Source organism: Leptidea sinapis, chromosome 29, assembly GCF_905404315.1.
Source record: "Leptidea sinapis chromosome 29, ilLepSina1.1, whole genome shotgun sequence".
In the NCBI taxonomy this organism is placed as follows: domain Eukaryota; kingdom Metazoa; phylum Arthropoda; class Insecta; order Lepidoptera; family Pieridae; genus Leptidea; species Leptidea sinapis.
Window position 1 is genome coordinate 2375273 of NC_066293.1, and position 22801 is coordinate 2398073.

Consider the following 22801-nt stretch of genomic DNA (forward strand, 5'->3'; position numbering starts at 1 on the left):
AAGTTTATTGAAATTAACATTATGACAGTACACTGCCAGTACATATACGAGAACCTCCTGTACGCTCATAAACATAGTAGCCAATTTAAAAAGAATATTGATGTACTTAACGTCAATACTCGAAACAAACTTAAACTACAAATGATTTAAGTTTTCTTTAGTGTTAATCCCGCCAATATTTGTTTTTAAACAATTCGACACGTGTTTCGCCTCTACACGAGGCACGAGACATATCTCGACATGTCTCGTGCCAGATTTTGTCAACACGTCCTGATGATGCCTCGTCTAGAGGCGAAACTCGTGTCGAATTGTTTAAAAACAAATATTGGCGGAATTAACACTAAAGAAATCTTAAATCATTTGTATAATTATGGATTTCCGCAAAGTAACGCCTACTTCAATAAATTTTCAAACATAAACTCGCAATTCCATCTACTAGGCTCCGTAAAATTGCTAATCTTTTAAAGTGGATTGTGTTATATTTTATGATAAACTCCCAAATGATGTTAAAATATTACCTATTAAAAAATTTCAATGTATCGTAAAAAATAAATTAACATCTAAGGCCTATTATAATGTGAAAGATTATTTGAATGATTAATTGATAATAGTTGGAATTAATGTTCTACTCATTTGAATATAATAATATAATATTGACACACTTTTCACACAAATTATCTTGCCCCAAATTAAGCAATTATTATATAGCCTGCGTTATGGGTTACAAGACAATGATATATTATTTAATACAATATACTTACTTAAACATACATAAATACATTTAAACATGGATGTTTCTAACTCGAAATTCTAACGCCTCGGAAACAAACATCCATATTCATCATATAAATGCTTGCACCTACCGGGATTCGAACCCGGGACCTCTAAACGTACCTTTTGTACTTCATCCTGACTTGCACTAAATAACTTATAAAGTTTCACAGTGAAAAAAAAAATCTAAATTGGAATAATTTGTCCTGTTGGATCACGAATACAGTCCACTCAAAGAAAATATTAAAAAAAAATATTACGTCTGGTCATTGTCAGTACATTTATGAAAATTAATAACGTTAATAGTGATTTTCATTATTATAACACTAGAAATAAGGGATTGCTTGTAACTAATTCTAGTAGGCTTCATAAGATACATAATAGCTTTAAGGGTAAATGTATATATACACTTTTGTGATTCCCAGGCGCTGTTCGGGCATTAGGTAATTATAAATAAAATTAAATGTTTTATTTAAAATGGCTCACAGCCTGGGGCTAAATTATGATTATTTTATAGCAATAACAATGACAGTACAATATTATATATTCTTTTAAAAAGAGCGCAGAAAAATTTATTGGAGGGTTTCTTGCGCTGCTTCTTCTCTCTCACAGCACCATATGTCTCCAAAGCGGTGGTAATGTTAGAAGTGACATCTTCTTCATCATCATCTATTCCACATCGCTCCTTCCACATCGCTCCTTCCACTTGTCTGATTCATCATCCCCTCTCTTCCGTTTACGTTCTCCCACCACAGAGAAAGTACACGGATAAACGTAGTGTTAATATTGAGGGTATTTGTAAATTATTTAGTTTGTAATGTTGTTCATAAAATTTCTTAGCACCTAAATGTTTATGCTTTTGTTTTGTTTTGTTTTTGAAGTGAAACTTCTTTAGAATCGTTGTGATTTCAAACCGGATGCAACGGAAAAAACGACAGGTAAGAGACACAAATACAATAATGTGTAGGATGAAGCCGGATAAGAATGAGACAGAAATATGCATACTATTTTATTTTTATATATGACGCGAGTAGGTATACCTTAATATATTCTTATGTCATACGCACGACTTATAACTGGATAGACACCAGGAGAACATAAATATGGTAGCGGTGTTAGTAATGTCTTTCATAGCGGTTGAAATCATGTGTCATCCTAGCGACATGTACCAGGACTTCATATGCAGTTTAGAGGTTCATGGTTTCACTTCTGACATGTGTACTTTGTACACACGCAATGTTTTTTTCTGTATAATTAATATTTGTATGTAGTTTAAAGTTGTTTCCTTTTTCTTTTAAGATTAATTAAGTATTAAACTTTAAATTTAAATTATTTTATATATATTCCGACTACCTATTGTACACGGTAAAACTAGAATGAGTTTATGTATGTACAATAATTTTGTTGTCAATTATGTGTAATTTGTTAATAAGAAATAAATAAAATATTAAAACAGATAGTAATATGGTAACCATTTTAATATTCATGTGTCATGTCCTCTTATCATGTCCCCGCCCATCACCATTTGAGTTTTCTGATTTTGGAGGTTTTTTTACTTTTGTTTCTATCTGACTTTTTAACAGTCAGCGTTCTTCTTTCCATCGCGTACTTATAGATTGGAGACATAAAAATAATTTAATCGGCGCTTCAATTTTTTTTAATGAAAATACGGGACGAGACGAGCAGTACGTTCAGCTGGTCGTAATTGATACGCCCTGCCCATTGCAATGACGCTCAGGATTCTTGAAAAGCCCAAAAATTCTGAGCGGCACTAAAATTGCGCTTGTCACTTTGATACATATGATGTTAAGTCTCATTTGCCCAGTAATTTCACTAGCTACGGCACCCTTCACACCGGAACACGGTAATGTTTACACATTATTGCTTCACGGCAGAAATATTCTCCGTTGTGGTACCCATAATCTAGCCGCATCCTGTGCAAAGGAGCCTCCCACTGGTAAATTAAAAATCAATTGAATGAATCCGAGAAATTAACAGAATTATTTTTGTTGCAGCGAGTTGACCAGACTTGCCCAAGCGGCTACAGAAATATATGCAATGGCTGCTGTACTCGCAAGAGCATCCAGGTAAGATAATTAGTTCATTTGAATCCATTTGTACGAAAATATAGCTACAGGTAAAACACGAGTTGACTGCAGAGTTGAGAATGCGATAGTGCTGTGACCCGATCATAATTGGACGAAGTTAAGCAGAAAGGACTCAAACCACACTTTGGTCAAAATAGAGTTAACTATGCCATCGTACTTCCGAAGGTCGAATCTGTCATGTTGTGTAAATTCTATTTTTAAAATGTATACGGGAACTTTTTTTTATATATCTATTTAGACCTGTAACTTATGCCTATAGGCAATAGCAAGAGCTATAGCTCAAAAGTGCCTTTGTGTGGTTTGAGTCCTTTCTGCTTAACTACGTCCAATTGATTATCAAAATCATGAGTGTGTCGATAAATTTATATTCATCATTATAAACTCAATACTTAAATCTCAACTTTTTGTTCTGAATTTCTTCAACACACACGTCTAAAACATATTTCGCCATTTCTCGTGCTTGGATGAATATTATAATAATATGAATAGAAGCTCAATTTTCACGGAATTTGATGGACTCGAATCAGTCATTATTGAAATCAAAATATAACACGATTAGTGACGACACATCACTACACTCCAGGCGTGCGAGGTGAGGGGTGCGGACAGCGGGGGAGATGCCCCCGCTTTTCACCTCAGGCCCGTCTGCATTCAATTCATGCGTAAACTGTACTTAAGGCGAAGAGTAAGCAGAAAACACGCAAACATGGTGTTTTTAGACAAGTTTTGTGGTGAAAGTATAGCATTTCGAGCTATGAACTCTACTGAATCCTGTTACACATATCCTTAAGTCTTATTTGTAGGTTGCTAATGCTTGCTGTTGGTTATAGTTAACACTGCCGAGCCTTTTTGAACTACTACTTTTCTTTGAAGTTAAACAAGTTTTTTGGCATGGCGTGACGCATTTTTTTGGTACTTCTCTCAGAAAAGTTATTCTTATAGCTTGTCCTTTTTTGTGTAGGTTTATTTATTCAGATTAATTGTGAATAACGAGGATTGTAAGCATATAAACTGTTTTCCACGCAAGAATTTTGAAAATATTGGCTTTGTTACATTAATGGCGGGCCGGCAGCCGTGAACTCATATCACTCAAGGTCGGTGGCATTTAGTGTCGCCTTAAGTTTTACATACTTTGGGATATTTCGATATTTTCGTGGCCATATGGCAATAAACATTTCTGATGATATCCCCAATATTATGATATAGAAAAAAAGAGAGGCCATGTTTGATTAAAAGAATATACTTTAAAAAAAAATTTAGTTGAACTATGCTTCTATGATCTGACCGAATTTTTTAATTATTGGAATTGTGAGAACTTGTTACGATATAGATTGTATTATAAAAATACATAAGAGTTGTAGTATTATCCGTAAAACTTATTTCCTAATATTATTTTGTTAATATAAAATGTTCCTGTGCCCATGCATCAGGTGTCAAATATTGTCAACTTGATTTTATTTATGTTAATTTATTTTATTCAATTCATAGAATCGGGAGATTATTGGTTTTTTTTTAATATTAGGAGAGGGCAAGTGGTAGGTATGGAAAGTGATAGCCTAACGTATTCCGGCCATCTTGACCACATCATCGGTCCATCTTGCCGGGCTCTTGAGGGCTTTTACCACACCAACGGCCATCTGTCCTTCGAGCTATGTACCTGCCCACTGCCACTTCAGTTTCGCAATCATTTGGGTGAAGGTCACTTTAGTTCTAGTTGGGATCTCCTCATTTCTATTAGACTCTTGCCTCAATCTTTGCCTAGGACAAACTTATTTGTACTTATATAAGATTTGGCTGATAATACCAGTTGGAGACTTCTTTGCACAGGGTGCCGTTTTCTGTCATGGTGCAGTTATCTACAATCATTATTGTGTTTTAGTCTGAAGGGTGCCGTGGCTGGTGTCATTACTGGGATACTGAGATTTTACTCTTATTAATTATCTGGTATCACTGGGGTCATGTTCTAAAAGCATATACATAACCCAATAAAATACCTACAAACAGAACTTAAAAGAGTAGTTAGTTAATAAATTTAGCAGGTACCGAGCTGTAGGCATATCTCAATATGTGATACTAATCAATATATGAGTACTATGGCTAAAAAAAATTAGTGATACTAAAAAAAACTTAAGTTTTTTTTAGTATTTAAAGTTTTTGATAAAAATCTTCCTGCAACCTATCTTCTGCTGCTTCGGGCACACTATCGAACCATTATGTTTAATTTAAGCCCGTGAAGTGAAAATGGCACATTAGGCCCCATATAGTTTCAGTGGGAGGGTGCTTTGCACAGGATGCCGGCTAGATTATGGGCACTACAAAGGTGCCTTTTTCTGCCGTGAAGTAGTAATGTGTTAGCATTATTGTGCAAATGAGACTTAACATCTGAAGTCTCAAGGTGACGAGCGCAATTGTGGTGCCGCTCAGAAGTTTTGGGTTTTTCAAGAATCCTATCTTACCCGTCTCGACCCTTACTGTCATAAAAAAAAACTTTTTTTGTCCATCTGTAAAAAGTGAAATGTGTTTTCAAATGAAAAAACTCAGAGCTTACTTTTGTGTTTACTTTCAGGGCGTACTGCATAGGTCTGAGAAACGCTGAAAATGAGATGAAGTTAGCAGGGTGCTTCGTGGAGGCTTCGAAAGACCGCGTGAAGAAGCTTCTGATTGAGGTCATAGACGGGGAGTATCTAAATCTGGATCACTTTAGACTGCAGTTCGGGAAGAAACTCATGGAGAGTGGGGAGGCTATATGTGAGAAGCCTACTGCTAGGGTGTTTTGGTAGGAGTTGAAGAAGTGTCATGGAAATTAAATAGCTTAGAGAACTGGTCAAGTGTGTGTCGGTAATGTTCAAGATGCGGTTTGCAGACAGGTCTGGTTTTTTGTTATATCATAATTGACTTTGAGTATAATATAACACAAACCAAAACATAATTGAAAGAAATTTTTCCGATATAATAAACCGCATCTGAGTGTCGCCGACACACACTTGGCTTTTTAGTCATAAGATATGTAAATAGATTTGTTGAAATAAAATGCGTATGACTGTTGTTTTTGGTTTATTTTGCTGTGTTCCATCCAAAATTGTTGAGATATAATACTTACGTTAATAATGGGAACGGTCGCCATCTTAGTGACGTCATGTGACATCGCATCCAGGTAGACACTTGAAAAACCGTTCGATGTTATGTTGTAATAATACCCATCCCCAATAATGGGAGAGCCTGCATCTTAGTGACTTTGATTTAATTTAATAATTTAAGTTTACTTTTAATATATTCAATTGGTTTTTGTTTTCATATACACATTTTTAAAACACGTTTAATTCTTACTGCCTTAGATTACAAAATCAACTGTAGTATTCAAAATTCAACCCAAATTTAGAATTCGTGAATATTGAATGTTGGCAAAGTAATAACAGTATTTGTATTTAGAGTCAAAGAATATGTAATAGCACAAGTACAGAAGTCTCACTCCGCAAAATTAATTAAATAAATAGGAACTCTTGCGGCCATACAATAAGGTGTAATTCAGATCGCACAGCGATATTAACCTACAATTTTACTCACCTAAAAGTTGCCTCTCTTTCTATGGCATGACTCTTACCTCTTCTGACAAAATTAGGGTTGTCTTCTTTACCTAAAACTGCACCTACATAGCATAAGGTCATCTTATAAAAGTAAATTAATATGTAATTAAAATAACCATATCTTTTAATGAAAGTATTTGATTGATCTAAAATATAAAAGAAAAGTAAAAAGCGACATAAATTAAATATTAACACAAGTACTACATTTACATTATTACAGTATTACATTTACAAGTATCTTTCTATTTTAATTTGTATTCTCTGAATATAATGATTTAAAAACCCAGGACGCTGCTTAAAAGCTCTTCAGGACACTACAAGAATTATGACTTGTCCTGGGTTCTCCCAGTTAGCAACTCTAAGTTTTGCTGGACAAAACCATAGTGCAACCTAAGTCTACGGCACAGTTCTAACTAAAAGAAGCTAAGGTATATAATCGCCTTTCGGGAAACCACTTAAGTATGAAATCCCCTTGTCAGCCGGCTTGAAACTGTCACCAATAGTGACAGTCTTGACACGCTTCCGATTCCGCAGCTTGGCAACGCCATCCGCCATTTTCTTTTGTATCGACCTCTTTGGTTTCGCGAATGCTTCAAATTTCTCGATATTTGCATCTATGTTTCGTATTTTATTTTTTTCTTTACGCTTGTAATAGAATACTTCCCAAGCCAGAGTAATCATTGCAAGTCCTAGCCCGAACAGCGTTGCGATAAATACTCCCCCTGGAAATTTAAAGAATATGTTAACTCTTACACACTCACTCTATAAAAAAGTTTTATTCCGCCATATTTTACCCCTTATAGGTAGCAAGACATAAGCTTGGACTAATCAAAGGTTATCAATGCACACAGATATCTAGAACGGTGCCTATAGAGTGATCTGTGGTGCCAATCAAGACGTGCGCTGAGAACGAAATTGGGTGTGATATCACACAAAATCGGAAATTAAATAAAAACAATGCTGTTTCACGCACACAAATACATTGAATTTGACTATTCGTTCGCACACTAGTTTAGAATATATGATAGCACTCATAGAATTTTAAATAGGAATGTTTAAAGGTTCGGAACGACACTCGCCGTTATATAAATTACATAACTACGTACGTAGCAATCAAGGGACTTGTTTGACCAGTGCCGGATTATAAGTAAAACCAGACCTCACTCCCCGTCAAAGAGTATAATAATATATAGGGAAAAGAGAGCCCTCTCTACGCATTATGAGCTGCCTATTTGAAAACTAGAGGGGGCCAGAGGAATAGTTATTTTCGGGGCCAATCTGAAGATTAAGATTAAAATCTATAAGCTCGAAATTATAAAATTCATTTTCAATGTTCTGACGCAATTAAATAACTAACTCTACTTTTTTAGTTAGGTATTGCAATTTTTTACCATGTTGAAATTGCGCGTAGAGTTAGTTATCTATTTTTGTCACAACATAGAACATAAAGGATAAATTTAGTAGTGTAAATATGCAAAATGGAACACGAGAGCTACATACATGCGCAAACGCTAGACGTAGCCGCCATTTTATGATCAGTGGGCAGTAACACAAATAAAGAAAAGTTGAAAGGTTTCAAAGCAAGTGACAGCAGTTTTCAGGCCTAACTAACAGATGGCACTACAGTCTTCTGAAAACGCAGGGCGTCTGTCCCACCCCCGCTCCCGGTGTACCGCCCGCGCGCGCGAGCTCTGGTGTCACTTCACCGATCCGACCGATATTTTCAAACAGGAGAAACATAAATAATGCAAGATCATTGCGATAAGACGCTGAAGCAATCTTATTTAAAGTGATTAGTTACTTCCAAAGCATACATTACTATCTGCAACTAATGTAGGTTTGACAACGAAAGAATTATTAATTTAAAATTACGATTACATAGCGATTTATATTAAAGAAAGAACTGAGCTATTTTATAAGATAACCTTATACTAGGTAGGTACAGTTTTAGGTTAAAGAAGTCAACCCTAATGTCGTCAGTAGAGGTAAGAGTCATGCGTTAGAAAGAGAGGCAACTTCTAGGTGAATAAAAATGTAGCGCTGTGCGATCTGAATGACACCTTATTGTATGACCGCAAGAGTTCCTATTTCTCTGATTGATTTTTCGGAGTGAGGCTTCCGCACTCGTAGTAGGTACTATTACACTATATATTCTTTGGCAAAACTTATTACGATATGGTGAGAATATTGAATGTACTTGATGTCACAAAAACGTGAAACGTTACAACTTTTCCTACAGAGATAATACATGTTAGACCCTTGGTAACGGACTAATTCCAATATAGATAGAGGGTTTTTTTGAAAGAAATTGCAACGGGCCTTAAAGACCGATGTGTTATATTTTGATTAACATAGTTGCAGGTTGTAGAAGTACTAAATATTGAAATACAAGAGATATTTACACTTTTGTTTCTCGTCTGCCGTTTCGATACATATAATCGTGCTAATTTCCGCAACTCGGCGACTGTACGCCTATTTTGCGTGTGTGGGAATATATTTGTGATTCCTGCCACCCCAATTCCTCCAGAAACCTAAGCAACCTCTTCTCCTTCGTAAAGACTTCTGGGAGTGTGTTTGGGGTACCAAGATGTTGAACCCGGTAAGTTGCTACACCTGGACAATGCAGAAGCACATGTGCAGCAGTTTCCTCTGCCACCATGCAGGCCCTGCACAGGGGCTGTCAGTTATGCCCATATTAAAAAGATGTTTATTATAGGGACCGTGCCCGGTTAGGGCCATTCCGATATAATACTAATCATAACATATTCGCTGGCGGTCTATGAGTCACTGTTGGGGCGACATGTTGTACCTTTTTATTTAGATATCTATGGGCACACCATTGACGTACAATACACAACTACTATTATTATTTAAAGGTCTATTAAAAGGTCATCAGCAATGTCCAAGCGGCGTTGTATATACGTACATTAACTTATTTAAATAACATTAAAACATTCATTAAAAATAACAACCTTATTACGTGGTAATGTTCAAAGTCAAGAGGCAAGAATATTTTGTTTTAATAATTGAAATGTAATTATTTAGCCGAATGATTAAGCATGTCAGCCTTAAATAAGACACTCCATTCTTTTTAAGTTTGGATATGCTGTTATTTGTCCAGTTTTTCACTGAACACTATCATTGCGTGGTGTTGTATTCAAATCGCGTTCGAAACACAAATGAATGAAAACTGTGCCTTATACACGCGTAGGCAGAGATTTTCTTCAATTTTCGAGCGTGTTTGTGAGCCTAGTTGTTTATTGTATGGGGCACACCTATATACACTGACCATTTCTGTGTTCTTTTATTGGACATATTTTTATGATATTTCTATGATCTGCGATCGTTTGTCATTCTTATTAATAACACCAGAGGAATCATAGGAGGCAGTTGACGCTGTGATATAAAGTAACCCGAGCGGCAACTATTAAATGCTTTCATACCCAAGCTTTCCAGCGTAATTCCTTCGGACTCGTCTGCATCAGGACATGATTGTCGTGCTGTCTCGTTCCAATATCTGAAACACGTTCAAAAGGTGACAAAGAGCAATTCAAATTCAAAATATCATTTAAATTGAACGACTACCACCTATTCAAAATAATGTCCGTCAGACCTGAGAAAAACGAGCGCAAGAAACTCAGCGGTTTTTTTTTAATAAAAATATGAATTACAGTGTAATATCGTAGGTATTGACCTAAACATTGATAATTAATAGTCTGAGGGTGTTCGCTCAATTCCCAGTCTGTGGTATCATTAAGAAAATCATTTGTTGTATCAATTCTTTATTTAAATTTCGAAACACATTTGTTTCGTACATTTTCTGTTATATTTATACCATTTTCTTTCGTATAAAGCTTTAAAATAACGAAAAAATTACTTCTTTACGTGTCTAAAACGGCTTTACGCACGGTTTGTCGGAGTTGGTGCTAGTTGCGGTGAGTTTGAGACGGGATCACCGTGATCTCAATACACTCACCCTGTTGGGCTTCCGAATGGTCCGAAACTAGTCGGTAGGTTTTAGACAAATAATAAAGTTTATAATGTCTTGCGAAAGTTGTAATAATTTAATATTACTTCTTGTCCAGCAATTATGAAGGATCACGTTCAAAATGTGATAAAGAGCGGAGATAGAAGAATTAAAGTCATCTTCTATCGAATAAAGATACTACCTCTTGCACAGCTATTTTGATAAATCATCTGCATAACCTTCGGGATATCTAGGAATATTTTTTAACCTCAAAAGCAGGCAACGTTTTTACTTGCCTACAAGAGCTTTAGTATCTACTAGACTAGTGTATAGATAAGCGTGCGAGAGTTAAGATCATCTCTAACGGACATCAATGAGACAGAAAAGATGAGGAAATATATAGAGATTGTGACCGATTTTTACTGGCAAGTCGTAACCAGTCAGCCACGCTTAACATTAGCTCCTTAGCATTTTGATTAAAACTAGCTAACCACTACCTGGTTCCAGGTAGTGTTTAGCTAATTTTGACGCACACATTGACAAATCAAATCTGGTCAGGCACTAAAGGTAGTCTTGGGTAGTGTAGCGTAGTCTTGCTATCAAAGCAAATCTTACTCTTCTCTACTACAGATTATCTCTTTGTATCGAAAGAAAAATATGGAACAGGAGATTTTAGTCAAATTTAATAAAATATTTTCTCACACTAAAAGGCACATCAAATCAAAATGGCGGCGTGTGTGTTAGAGCAGTCTGTGGCGGCGCAAGCAAATGGTATTTACTTTTAATAAGATTTTATAGCCTAGTAACGAGACCTTTAAGCCAAAGCAATCGGTTCTTGCGGTACAAGAAACAACGAGTAATTGCTTGACATAGGCGTGCGAAAGATGCGAAAAAGATTGGGTAAGTAATAACAATTGAAAGTACTCCCGTTAACACTAAGTAGTAACAGAAATCTCAGTGATTTTATGAAGCAAACCGTCTTGAGGTTCAATCCTTACTTAGCAGACAGTTGCTCCAGAAACCTCTCTTTTTGCAGATCTAGCAGCGTCCTGGAGAGATCTTCCTGCAGCCTCGACCCTTGCTGTACAGCAATAGCGTAAGGCTGCTCTGCAAATACCTCACCCACCTCTGTTAAGTTGCAGTTCCGTGTTATTTCGTACCTGAATCAAAGAATAGTCAGGTCAAACAGAACCAGGTTTCCGTACAAAAATAGATTTGAAATAGATACTGCATACAGACAGGTAACACGCAATGTAATGTGAAAGAAACATTGATCAGTCTAGACGCAGCATATGCATGAAACGAGCATGGACCTGCTCGCTTCTGTTCCCGGTATGTGAAGGACGCAGCTTAAGGTGTGTATAGTGAATTTAATCTGTATCACAACTTAGATCCCTCTCACTACAGACTATATTTAGTCTGTAGCAAATATAACTACATAGTGAAACCAAAACAACAACTATTAATCTGACATTTATCTTTTTGTATATTATCTATAAATAGATTAACTATACAAGTAGGTATTTAATCAAAACAAATCTTATAACTATATTTACAATACTACGACTACATAAAATTAAAACTATCATTACGTGGAAGCGTACCAAGAATACTGGCAGCATTACCCCGTTGGATAGCAAGGCTGATCCGTTGACCGAAATAGCTGCCAGCGCTTGGGTTTCCAGTAGCCTTATTGAGGCGCGAAGATAGTATTTTGAACATTCTCCGCGCCTCTGGGCCCCATGGGCCAAGTGTCTCGACACCAAACGGCACAAAGATGTATGACTCACTGAGACCAACATATTTGCGACGCTTGCTGTCTTCGGCAGTCGAAGCAGCAGCCCCAGCACCAACTGACGTAACATGGACATGAGAAGGAGCCAGAGTGTCGACGCAAGTAGCGTCCCACACCAGCGCCCTTCCCCGTGCCCAAGCCACCAGCGTCATTCCATCAGGACGCTTGCCATCGCGGCGGGTAATACCATTTGGCTCTAAAACAGCTGGTATATTAAGAGCGGCAAATGCCCTGCGGATGACTTCATTAATGCTGGCGTGACGACTGATACGGCCTGCCGATTTTAGGCAGGATAACCCGTGGCGTCCAAGAGCATCTACCTGAACGCCACATCTACATTGATGTGGTTCATTCAGTTTTAACTAACATTAACTATACTATATATAACTATGACTATGCTTATCATATTTAATATCAGAATTGATATATCGTAGAAAAATAAAGGATGAGAGGGTGGAGATATCTATAAAATTTCTCACTGGCGTCGGCTTCGATCTTAAGTGCAGATGCTTCTGCCAGGATCGATCCATTCATCAATTAGGCTCCCCTATCCCATTCAGGTCCACAACGAAGTACTTGGGTATCACCCGCGACTCCTAGCTCAACTTCAGGCCTAACGTCCGGAAGATGACTGGGACCACCCGCTTTTCATTCACCACCTCCCTCCCGTCGTTATCCCGGAGGGTAGCCCTTTCCCTTTGTCTGGGCGCAAAAAAAAAATGGAGTTGGCTCATTTCCGCTTCAACCGTGAGGGCTTTACTCTGTCCGATTACTGTTTGTCATTGTGTCATTATTCGTAATGAATTCTTAGAAGCTTAGCAAATTGATAAAAATATTCTATTTAATTTTACAGTTAATTACAACATACTTGACTTCTGCAGCGTCGTGTATAAATGCAAAGTCCGCCTCTGTATGCTCATTCACTTGATGAAAACCCGTCTTCGCGTCAGCAACTGGTCCTTAAATAAAAAAAATCTTATATCAATTATAAAGCTATATTTCGAAACTTAATTGCTAATATCGTTGACCTTTTCTTCTATAGCTTAGGAAGTGATGGCAAGTCCATGCGTTATGTTCGCTTGGTGTGCTGCTTCGGGTGACTGGTTGATCCTGAATGACGCATTGGCAATCAAATATTAATACCAGTTTTTGTTAGTAATCTGTATTAGTTATTTATGCAACTGTTGTGTAATAAGGGGTATTAAAACGCGAATGTGGATTGGAATGTGGAGTGGCACGAGGCGAAGCCGAGTGTAATAATAGTATCACATGATGATGTTTTAATACCTAATTATCAACAGTTGCATACAAGACTTTATCTACACCCAGAATATGAATCCTCTAAAAGATTCTGGAACAGTTAGCTTACTGCTAACATTAAAACACCAGTCCTAGTAGTAACCTAATATATTATATACCAATAAATTAAGTATTCATGAAACAATTATTTATTTAAATTCACTCGAATATAATGTTCTTTTGCAGCGCTTAAAATGAATCGCTCATTTAAATTTTAAAAATATCGAAGAAAAATGGCGGGGATTCGAATAGCCTACTTTTTTATACGGCGCGCGACGTTCTGGTAGTTTGGAACGCGTTTTTTGAAATTCATACAGATACCACGCATCGGGCAATAAGAATGTGGCTGTCTGTTGAAACTCTTTGCCCATGAAGGGATCGAAAAAAAAACATAGGAGTGTTGTTATGAAATTCAGTACATTACAACACTCGTTTGGATGATGTAATGGTTATTAGAACATTGGGTGTTTTAATGTTGGCAATAAGCTAACTGTTTCAGAATCTTTAATAGAGGATTTAAAGCATGGGTGTAGATAAATATTATTTACAGTGTTTATAGAATGTAGAACATTACCACCATCTCCTCTATGTTGTTTTATGATATACGTATATCATGCTAAATGAGTAGAAATAGAAATATATTACTTTACGACACGGAGTGACAGTAACTTAACATATTGCAACAATACTTGGTAAACGTCATCAAGCTACATCAGTTTGTAAGGGGGCTTTGAAATTTTTATTTCCTGGAGTATTTATACGTTCGTACGAAATTCTGTCCACGATACACGAAGCAACCTTCTCCAGTACCACATTTGCAGAGTCTATCTTCTTCTTTTCAACCTCTCGCAATGTACACGTTTCAGCGGCACACAGAACTATGGCTTAATAAGCATTCGCGAATAGAGTATAGAGTAGGGTAAAACCAAAACATGATGATATTCTTGCTTACCTGAAGCTTCAATAGCCAACAAGATGTGTCCATATTGCTCCCTGATCGGATAGTCCCACACCCGGTACTTCGCCTGATCCGTGGTAGCGTTTAGAGTTATCTCCTTCCAAACCCTGAACTCACAAAAGTCTTTACAACACTGTAACTAAGACGCAGGAATATTGTAAAATTTTTTGTGCTTAGTTTTTTTATGACATAAAGGACGAGACAAGCAGGACGTTCAGCTGATGGTAATTGATAGGCCCTGCCCATTACAACGCAGTGCCGCTCAGGATTCTTGTAAAACCCCAAAAATTCTGAGTGGCACTACAATGTTGCGCTCGTTACATTAAGACATAAGATGTTTAAGTAATTTCACTTGCCAATGCGCCCTTCAGACCGAAACACAATAATCCTAACCGATTACAGCTTCACGGCAGAAAAAGATGCCTTAGGGTTCCCATAAACTAGCCGGCATCCTGTGCAAACGAGCCTCCCTCTGGTAAATGCCCTTAGTCGCTTATTACGACAACCTTGGGGCTGGGACTCTCCTATTAATTTTATGCCCAGAGGAAGCACAAGGCAAATTTCTCCTGGATAACTCTTTCATATGAATTCGGGCTGAAGGACCCCACGATCCGAAACTCTCTACCCAAACGTAAGATGACTGGTGAGTAAGGTGACGCATATTTCCTCCACTTTAAGTTTTTTTAGTTGCTTCAGCCGCTGTTCCTGCCGTCTTTGAGGTGCTTTCAAGGTAAAAAGGCGCAAGTGTCTATCTACCTACATTCAAATAAAAAACTTTTTGAAGGATTAAATCGCGTGTGACGTCACTCTAAGTCAGCTGTATGTGGACACATAACAGAACATCCATACCACTACATCCGGTTCGACAAACCAGAAGAGATGGTAAAATACAATAGATTTCTCCCAAGACTGGTACGTAATGCCATTGAAATTAAAAACACCCAAATTTCAAATTAAATTAAATCATTTAAATTTATTTAACACCTGGAATCCAATAATCTCTAAATTAAAACCCATAACTATACTTACCAAAATAGAAGAGAACACTGTCAGCAAATTTTGCCAAAAACTGTCTACAGTAAATACGAGACAACAAATGGCGGTAAACTTCATAATGACAACTACCTAGGACAAATACTATCTTCACTAATTTCATCTGCAGTCCCTCTGAAAACGAGATCGAAAGGTCTTGAAACATCGGGTTAGCTAAAATAAAAATGTAACTTTTACGCAAAAATCTAATGGTAAAACAAAGTTACAATTACACGCGTTGTAATCCTTTAAAAAGTGTTTTATTTAAATGTAAACTCGCGGTAATCAAAGAAAATACTCAGTGTAGGTATCTACAGCGCGTGAGTTGAATGCAGTCGGGGCCTGGGGTAAAAAGCTGGAGCAAATCCCCTGCTGTCCGCACGCCTCACCCCGCGCGTCTACAGTATAGTGCTATGTGGTATTCGTCGCTTACCGTGGTATAGCGTTAATACTAAAGTTGTGATCCTGTGTTATTTTAATAATGACTGATGAAAACGAGTTTTTATACATCGCCACACACAATAAATGGTGAAAACAGTTTTGAATACAGACATGGATCCAAATAGATGTCGCGACTGTACGCATAGAAACAAAGATAATCTGCTGAAAAGAAATGATATACATAACATTAATACAAGATACAAGAATAAATTGTTGATTCCAAGATACCGATTACAAAAACTTAACGATTCTTTCATGGGAAACTCTGTGCGTGTCTATAACAAACTCCCATCAAAAGTGACAGAGCTATCAATTCGTCATTTCAAATCTTATATTAAAAAACAATTAATTAAGGAAGCCTATTATAGAATAGATGATTTTATAAGTGCCAAGATAGCTTGGCCAGATGTCGCTCCATCTCACAATGACAGCTTGACAATACCATAGGTTCTTGTAAACCGATGTAGAGCTATGACTAGTTGTTGTATAATATAGTGCAATAGTATAATTATGGATACAACTTTGTATTTTGTATATCAGAATAATTTATTTTGTGACGATTCAATGTGATCCTCGAGATTTTATTGAATAAAGATATTCTGATTCTGATATGTAATTCGTGTGTCAAAAAGACGACAAAAAGAGGAGCAATGATCTTCCTTTGACGCTTTTATTTTATTTTTTATTATGATTTATAATACATTGCCGTTTTTAGTAATAAGCAATACCGACTATTGATGTACTAAAAACTTCAACTAATGATGAGGTGAGTGACTAAACGTTACACTCGATGCACTGGCATTTTTAACGACGTCACAGTAGGTACAAAAAAAGGGCACGCTTGGTTTTCATACAGACGGAGGGATTTGCGTTATCTACTTGGATCTATGTCTGTGGTTTTCAACATGTGTGTTGAATAAAGACAGAACAACACTTGACATTTAATTATTAGGTTTAAAATGATGAAAATGAAATAATTATATCATTTGAAGCATTGCTTAAGGCGAAGAGTAAGCAGAAAACACGCACACATGGTGTTTTTAGACAAGTTTTGTGGTGAAAGTATAGCATTTCGAGCTATGAAGACTACTTTATCCTGTTACACATATCCTTAAGACTTATTTGTAGGTTGCTAATGCTTGCTGTTGGTTATAGTTAACACTGCCGAGCCTTTTTGAACTACCACTTTTCTTTGAAGTTAAACAAGTTTTTTGGCATGACGTGACGCATTTTTTTGGTACTTCTCTCAGAAAAGTTATTCTTATAGCTTGTACTTTTTTGTGTGGTTTCATTTATTCAGATTAGTAGTGAATAACGAGGATTGTAAGCATATAAACTGTTTTCCACGCAAGAATTTTGAAAATATTGGCTTTGTTACATAGATGGCGGGCCGGCAGCCGTGAACTCATATCGCTCAAGGTCGCTGGCATTTAGTGTCGCCTTAAATTTATCGACACACTCATGATTATGGTCAGCAATTATAATTAGGTCACATCACTATCACATTCCTGGACTATGCATTCAACTCGTGTGTTATTTGTATACATGTTGCGTCACACACCAGCGGCCTCCCACGACTCCAAGGAATCAACGTCATACCATCAGCCGTCTTGCCTCCTCATAATACTCACCTGTACAAAGTATCTTCAGCGAACTTCATGTTGATGAAGTATTGATGGACGGTAGACGAGGCAACTACAGTGTAGTTGATGCGAGACTGTCGCGCCAACTGCTCCAGAGAAGATACGGGCGTCTGTTAGGGGTTTAATTATAATAAAATTAATCATGTTAAATATTAACTCTTAAAATTATTCCATTAGGACGAGAAGAGAAGAGAAGAAACGCAAGAAACTAACATCAAGCGAGGCATCTGCCCGTTGCGACACTTATCTACACTTATTACACTTAGGAAAGATTTGCTGCAGGCTTTGTAATGCTCGTTATTTCTTGTGGCGGCGTCGTAAAGCGAGTTGTTCCTTTATTATATTATTATGTATTATGTCATTGCCATAAGTACGTATCTTTCAGAAACTAAAATGCCGGGATGCGTAGTAAAACTTTGTAAAAATAATACTACAAGAAATAAGAAAGACACTAGCATCACATAGCATCAGTAAGTATTTTGTATTTTATGAATTTCAATGTAAAATAACACGAAGCGCGTGTTACAAAATTTGAAAGATACCATTGAGTGTCAAGATGCTAATATACTCGTATTAGTAAAATAGCTATTGTTCTTAGGTAGGACGGTTTCTAGTTGGACCGCAGCGGAGATCAATACTTAATCTAAGAGCTCATCTTTTGCTCTTAATAGTGATTTTCATTATTATAACACTAGAAATAAGGGATTGCTTGTAACTAATTCTAGTAGGCTTCATAAGATACATAATAACTTTAAGGGTAAATGTATACACTTCTATAATAAAGTCCCAACCACTGTTCAGGCATTATCTATAAATAAATTTAAATGTTTTAAAAAAAAATGGCTGTCGTAAATCCTATTACTCCACTGCTGAATATCTAAATGATCGGACAGCCTGGGACTAGATTGTGATTATTTTATAGGAACAGAAATGACTGTACAATATTGTATATTTTTATTGAAAAGAGCGCAAAAAAATAATGCTGGGAGAGTTTCTTGCGCCGCTTCTTCTCTCTGAGAGCGCGCTTTGTTTCCGAAGCGGTAGTAGTATCTAGTAGTTATTAGAAATGACATCAATAAGAATTCTAAAAGCATCAATTTTCTCAATTTTTTTCAATTCAATTCTTTTATGCCTTTTCATCATTGTATTATAACACCAAATTTTATGCAATTAAATATATTATTATTATAGAATATAATTATATACAGTAAAGTGGAGCATTTAATTAGAGTATATATTATTTATAAAGTACTAGTGGACCCAACAGACAGGTCCACGTCCGGTACACACGTCTTAAATTTGAAAAATCGGTCCAGCCGTTAGGAGGAGTATACTAACATACACATGAGCAGGAGAATTATATTATATGGACGGAATTGAGAATCTAAACCAATCTCAAATTCACTGAAACATTTTTTGTATGTTGTCGTCAAAATCGATCCAGCCGCTTAAGAGGTATTTCAATTGTGAATCTAAACCATTCTCGAATCCACCTGAAGACACACAGATAGTTTCATTAAAATCGGTCTAGCCGTTTAGGAAATTACCTAATACATAAAGTGAAATTATATATACCTAATAAAATCCCTATTCGCTCCTCTAAGAGTGGATTAATACCATTCAATTTCAAATATTTTTTTTATCAAAATAGTCTAATCACTTAGTGAAAGTCAAAACTACCACCCATTCGAAAAGTATTTCTCAGACCTGAGAAGAACGGGCGCAACAAACTCAGCGGTCATCATTTTTTAAATATGGTTACAATGTAAGATCGTACAAAAAAATTTGTTATATTATAATATCCTGAGGACGCTGGCTCCATTCACAATCTGTGGTATCAAATCAAATCAAATAGTTTATTTCTCAAAATAGGAGAACTGTATCACTTTTTGAAGTCAAGAAAATATACAAATAATAGAATAATACATACCTACCTATCATTGAGAAAGTCATTTATGTTATAAGAACCTTTACCACACAAACGTTTTTAACAATTCTTTTGAATATCGTAATTCATTTGTTTTGAACATTTTCTGGGATCTTGTTGTAAGCTACCTCCACTTAGCCGAGTAGTAGGCATTATAAGTTTATGTCTGTTCCGGGTGTTAACATTATGGTTATGATAGTTTTTAGCAAATTCTCTTATGTGCCTATGTACATTCATAACATTATCAAGAATATATAGATAGGCAACAGTCAAGATGTTTATTTCTTTAAATTATGCTCTCAGTGATTCTTTACAGAGACAACGAAATACCTGCATCCGCTCAACGGTCAAAAAGGCTGCCAAATTAGCCGTGAATGTTGCTAACATCAGCACTACGAACAGCCAGTATGCGGCGACCAGAGTCCTGCCTGATAATGCCTTCGGAGCCTCTCCACCACCTTGAGGAGTGAACGACGTCAACGCAAACCAGAAACTTTCTTTGAGAGTGAAGTCTCTGGAAGGGAAATTCAAAGTTATCCTCAAAATTACCAAGAACTCTCATCGCCTATAGTGAGCTATATACTTCTTGAGCACATTTGATTCCTGTGGCAGACTGCGTAATGTACTGCTTGCGTAACAATGATATTATATTATTAAAGGAGGTAGATATGTCACCAGCGCGCCGAAAATGAATCGCCTGAATGGAGGCAATTGGCCCCTTTGGTCGTAGTCCGGTACATGGTCACCATTCGAGGACTTTACTGCCCCAACGGCCTGGCATTGTGAAACTGAATTCGCAATCATTTGAGCTATGTCGGTGACTTTGGTTCTCCTACTGATCTCCTCATTTCTGGTTCGATCTCGCAGGGAAACTCCGAGCATAGCTCTCTCCATTTCCCTCTGAGTGACCATGAGCTTTCTCATTAGGCCTTCTTAATATTGCTTATCTGATACCTGCAAGGATAAGGATAAGCGTCCCGATTATTCCTGGCGGAGTAGGGGGAGTACTTCTCCAGGATCCAGATCATAAATCCTGTCAGCAGTAGAGCTGCCACGATGCTCAGCCACACTTCTGTCCTTAAGACGGTCATGAACTTGAAAAGCGATGTTTTTCGTATTGGCTTGCGGATAGCTGAAAAACATTTGGACTTATGAACTCACATACCAGCTTTGAGCCTAAGACTTTTATTATAAGATGGAAATCACAGAAGATAATCCCATGGAAAGTTCTCGCTTAGTGAAATACCTTAGTTTCTACCCCCACTCTTTCGCGGTAGATACAATAAATTAGGATATCATCCCCACCTTCTGGATGTATTCGTTTCGTTCTTCCACAGTTCGGTCTTCAAGGAACTTTCTTCCACGTAAAACAAAGCTGTGGAATGACCTTCGTTGTGCAGTGTTCCGAGTCGATATGACATGGATGGACCTTCAAAAAAAGCACGTAAACGTAAGCTTTCTGTGATTCCTCAAGAGAATGTGGGCGACGGTGATCACTTAACACCCTGTACGTTTGTCCTTTTCCATAACAAATATTACTTATATATTTTTTTCGCATTTTTTACATAGTTTGGGTGAACCTATGAATAATTGAAATTACAATCCTCACATTTTACGAGCTACAAGTTGAGACACTTTCAATTGTTGGTAAATTGTTTTTGCTACAAATGTAAAATGGCACGAAGAATATTTTTTTAGGATATTTATTTTGCTACGCCAAAGATGTTATTTTCTTACGCGCACGTATGTACGCACACACTTTTTTAAAGTATTATAGCTTACGTAAACAAACGTACCAATAAGAATGCCAGTTTGCTCAAAGAACGGCGCGACAAAATCTATCACTTCTTCCCTCTCAGCTGTCATGGTGAGGGCTGCTACTGCTATGTCTGTCTCCTAATATACATAAATATTCATTTTTAATTTTAGGAGAATAAACCACAGCTCACTCTATCGTCAAAACACAAAGGAATCACAGGTGAGTACCAGCAATTTAGGTTAGTTTACAACGGTTCTTTTGACAACCAAGAGATACCGATCTGTATATCTGGAAAATCCGCGGTAGAAGATCAGAAAAAGTTCTATTGATTGAAGAAAACGTACCAGTGGGAGGCTCCTTTGCACAGGATACCGGCTAGTGTAAGCATTATTGCGTTTCGGTCTGAAGGGCGCCGTAGCTAGTGCAATTACTGGGCAAGTGAGACTTAACATCTTATGTTGCAAGGTGACAAGCGCAATTGTAGTGCCACCCAGAATTTTTCAATTTTTCAATAATCCTATGAGCGGCATTGCGTTGTAATGGGCAGGGCGTATCAATTACCATCAGCTGAAGGTCCTACTCGTCTCGTCCTTATTGTCATAAAAAAAAGTATTATTGCAGCAATACAATTGTAAGTACATAGTTGAAGGTTGACGATGAGGTACGCAACTTGTGCAAACATAAACACAACCGCGCGTTTTGCAAGAATTTTCTAGCCTCACACAGTCACTTTGTAGAATCAATTACCGGGTGCAGTTTTCCCGAATCCAACAAGATACGAGATCATACTCCCACCTTAAAGGCCAGCAACGCATCTCTTGACCTCTGTTGATGCGGATGTTCATGATCCCATCACTTGAATTTCTTGCCAGTTTGCCCCCTCTTAAATATATAAATGTCTTAAAACTTATGTCCTCTCATCTTAAAAGCACGTCCAAGTCAGCAAATGCAGCGGCGGAAACTGCGGAAAATGAAAAGCGGAGGAAATATTATGCATTAGTTGTATATCTTCCCTTTGGAGTCGATACAATCGGTTCCACCAACGAACACTCTATTTACTACCACGAACTATATTTTCTGTTGTCACATCTAGTAACTCGTTATCGATGAATCTACGTAATCCTGTGTAGTGAGTTGTGACTCAACCGTGGCTCGCGTCGACTGTTGACGTCGACCGGCCCGGGTCGGTATGATTTTGATGCGATGGTGTTTTAAAACTACCCACTAGTATTATAATTTTTATTTAATATTTGTATTAGAAATTAGAAATGTATATAAGCTATACTTACCTAATTAGCCTATTTTTATTACTTTATATTTACTGTACGCTTTAAAATGCAATTTTGCTACCACCTTTTTATAAAATAGCCTGTAAGTTCCATTTAAGTGGAAATTCCTTTATGGAACAATAAATGTCTTAAACCATAACACTCAATGAGGTACGGTGCCATGATCTGCCACCTAAGATCTGGCGTGTATCTCTGTCACAGAATAAATTGTATTGATTCACTAGCTTT

At 37.0% G+C, this 22801-nt stretch overlaps 2 protein-coding genes across 2 annotated transcripts in view; one reads left to right on the forward strand and one right to left on the reverse strand.

Annotated features, from left to right (window-relative positions):
• LOC126973234 (complex I assembly factor ACAD9, mitochondrial) overlaps positions 1-5924 on the forward strand; it is a 28098-nt gene extending 22174 nt beyond the window's left edge. Inside the window, exons 8-9 of the mRNA XM_050820423.1 lie at positions 2787-2858; positions 5446-5924. Coding sequence (XP_050676380.1) covers positions 2787-2858; positions 5446-5659 — 286 coding nt within the window. The 3' untranslated portion in view covers positions 5660-5924. The remainder of the gene's footprint in view (positions 1-2786; positions 2859-5445) is intronic.
• Positions 5925-6803: 879 nt separating this feature from the next.
• LOC126973229 (ionotropic receptor 25a) overlaps positions 6804-22801 on the reverse strand; it is a 32799-nt gene continuing 16801 nt past the window's right edge. Inside the window, exons 10-18 of the mRNA XM_050820418.1 lie at positions 21322-21421; positions 20480-20657; positions 19856-20039; positions 17587-17708; positions 14477-14589; positions 13094-13184; positions 11429-11590; positions 9907-9980; positions 6804-7185 (exon numbers count right to left, since the gene is read on the reverse strand). Of these exons, the coding sequence (XP_050676375.1) occupies positions 6887-7185; positions 9907-9980; positions 11429-11590; positions 13094-13184; positions 14477-14589; positions 17587-17708; positions 19856-20039; positions 20480-20657; positions 21322-21421 (1323 nt within the window). The 3' untranslated portion in view covers positions 6804-6886. The remainder of the gene's footprint in view (positions 7186-9906; positions 9981-11428; positions 11591-13093; positions 13185-14476; positions 14590-17586; positions 17709-19855; positions 20040-20479; positions 20658-21321; positions 21422-22801) is intronic.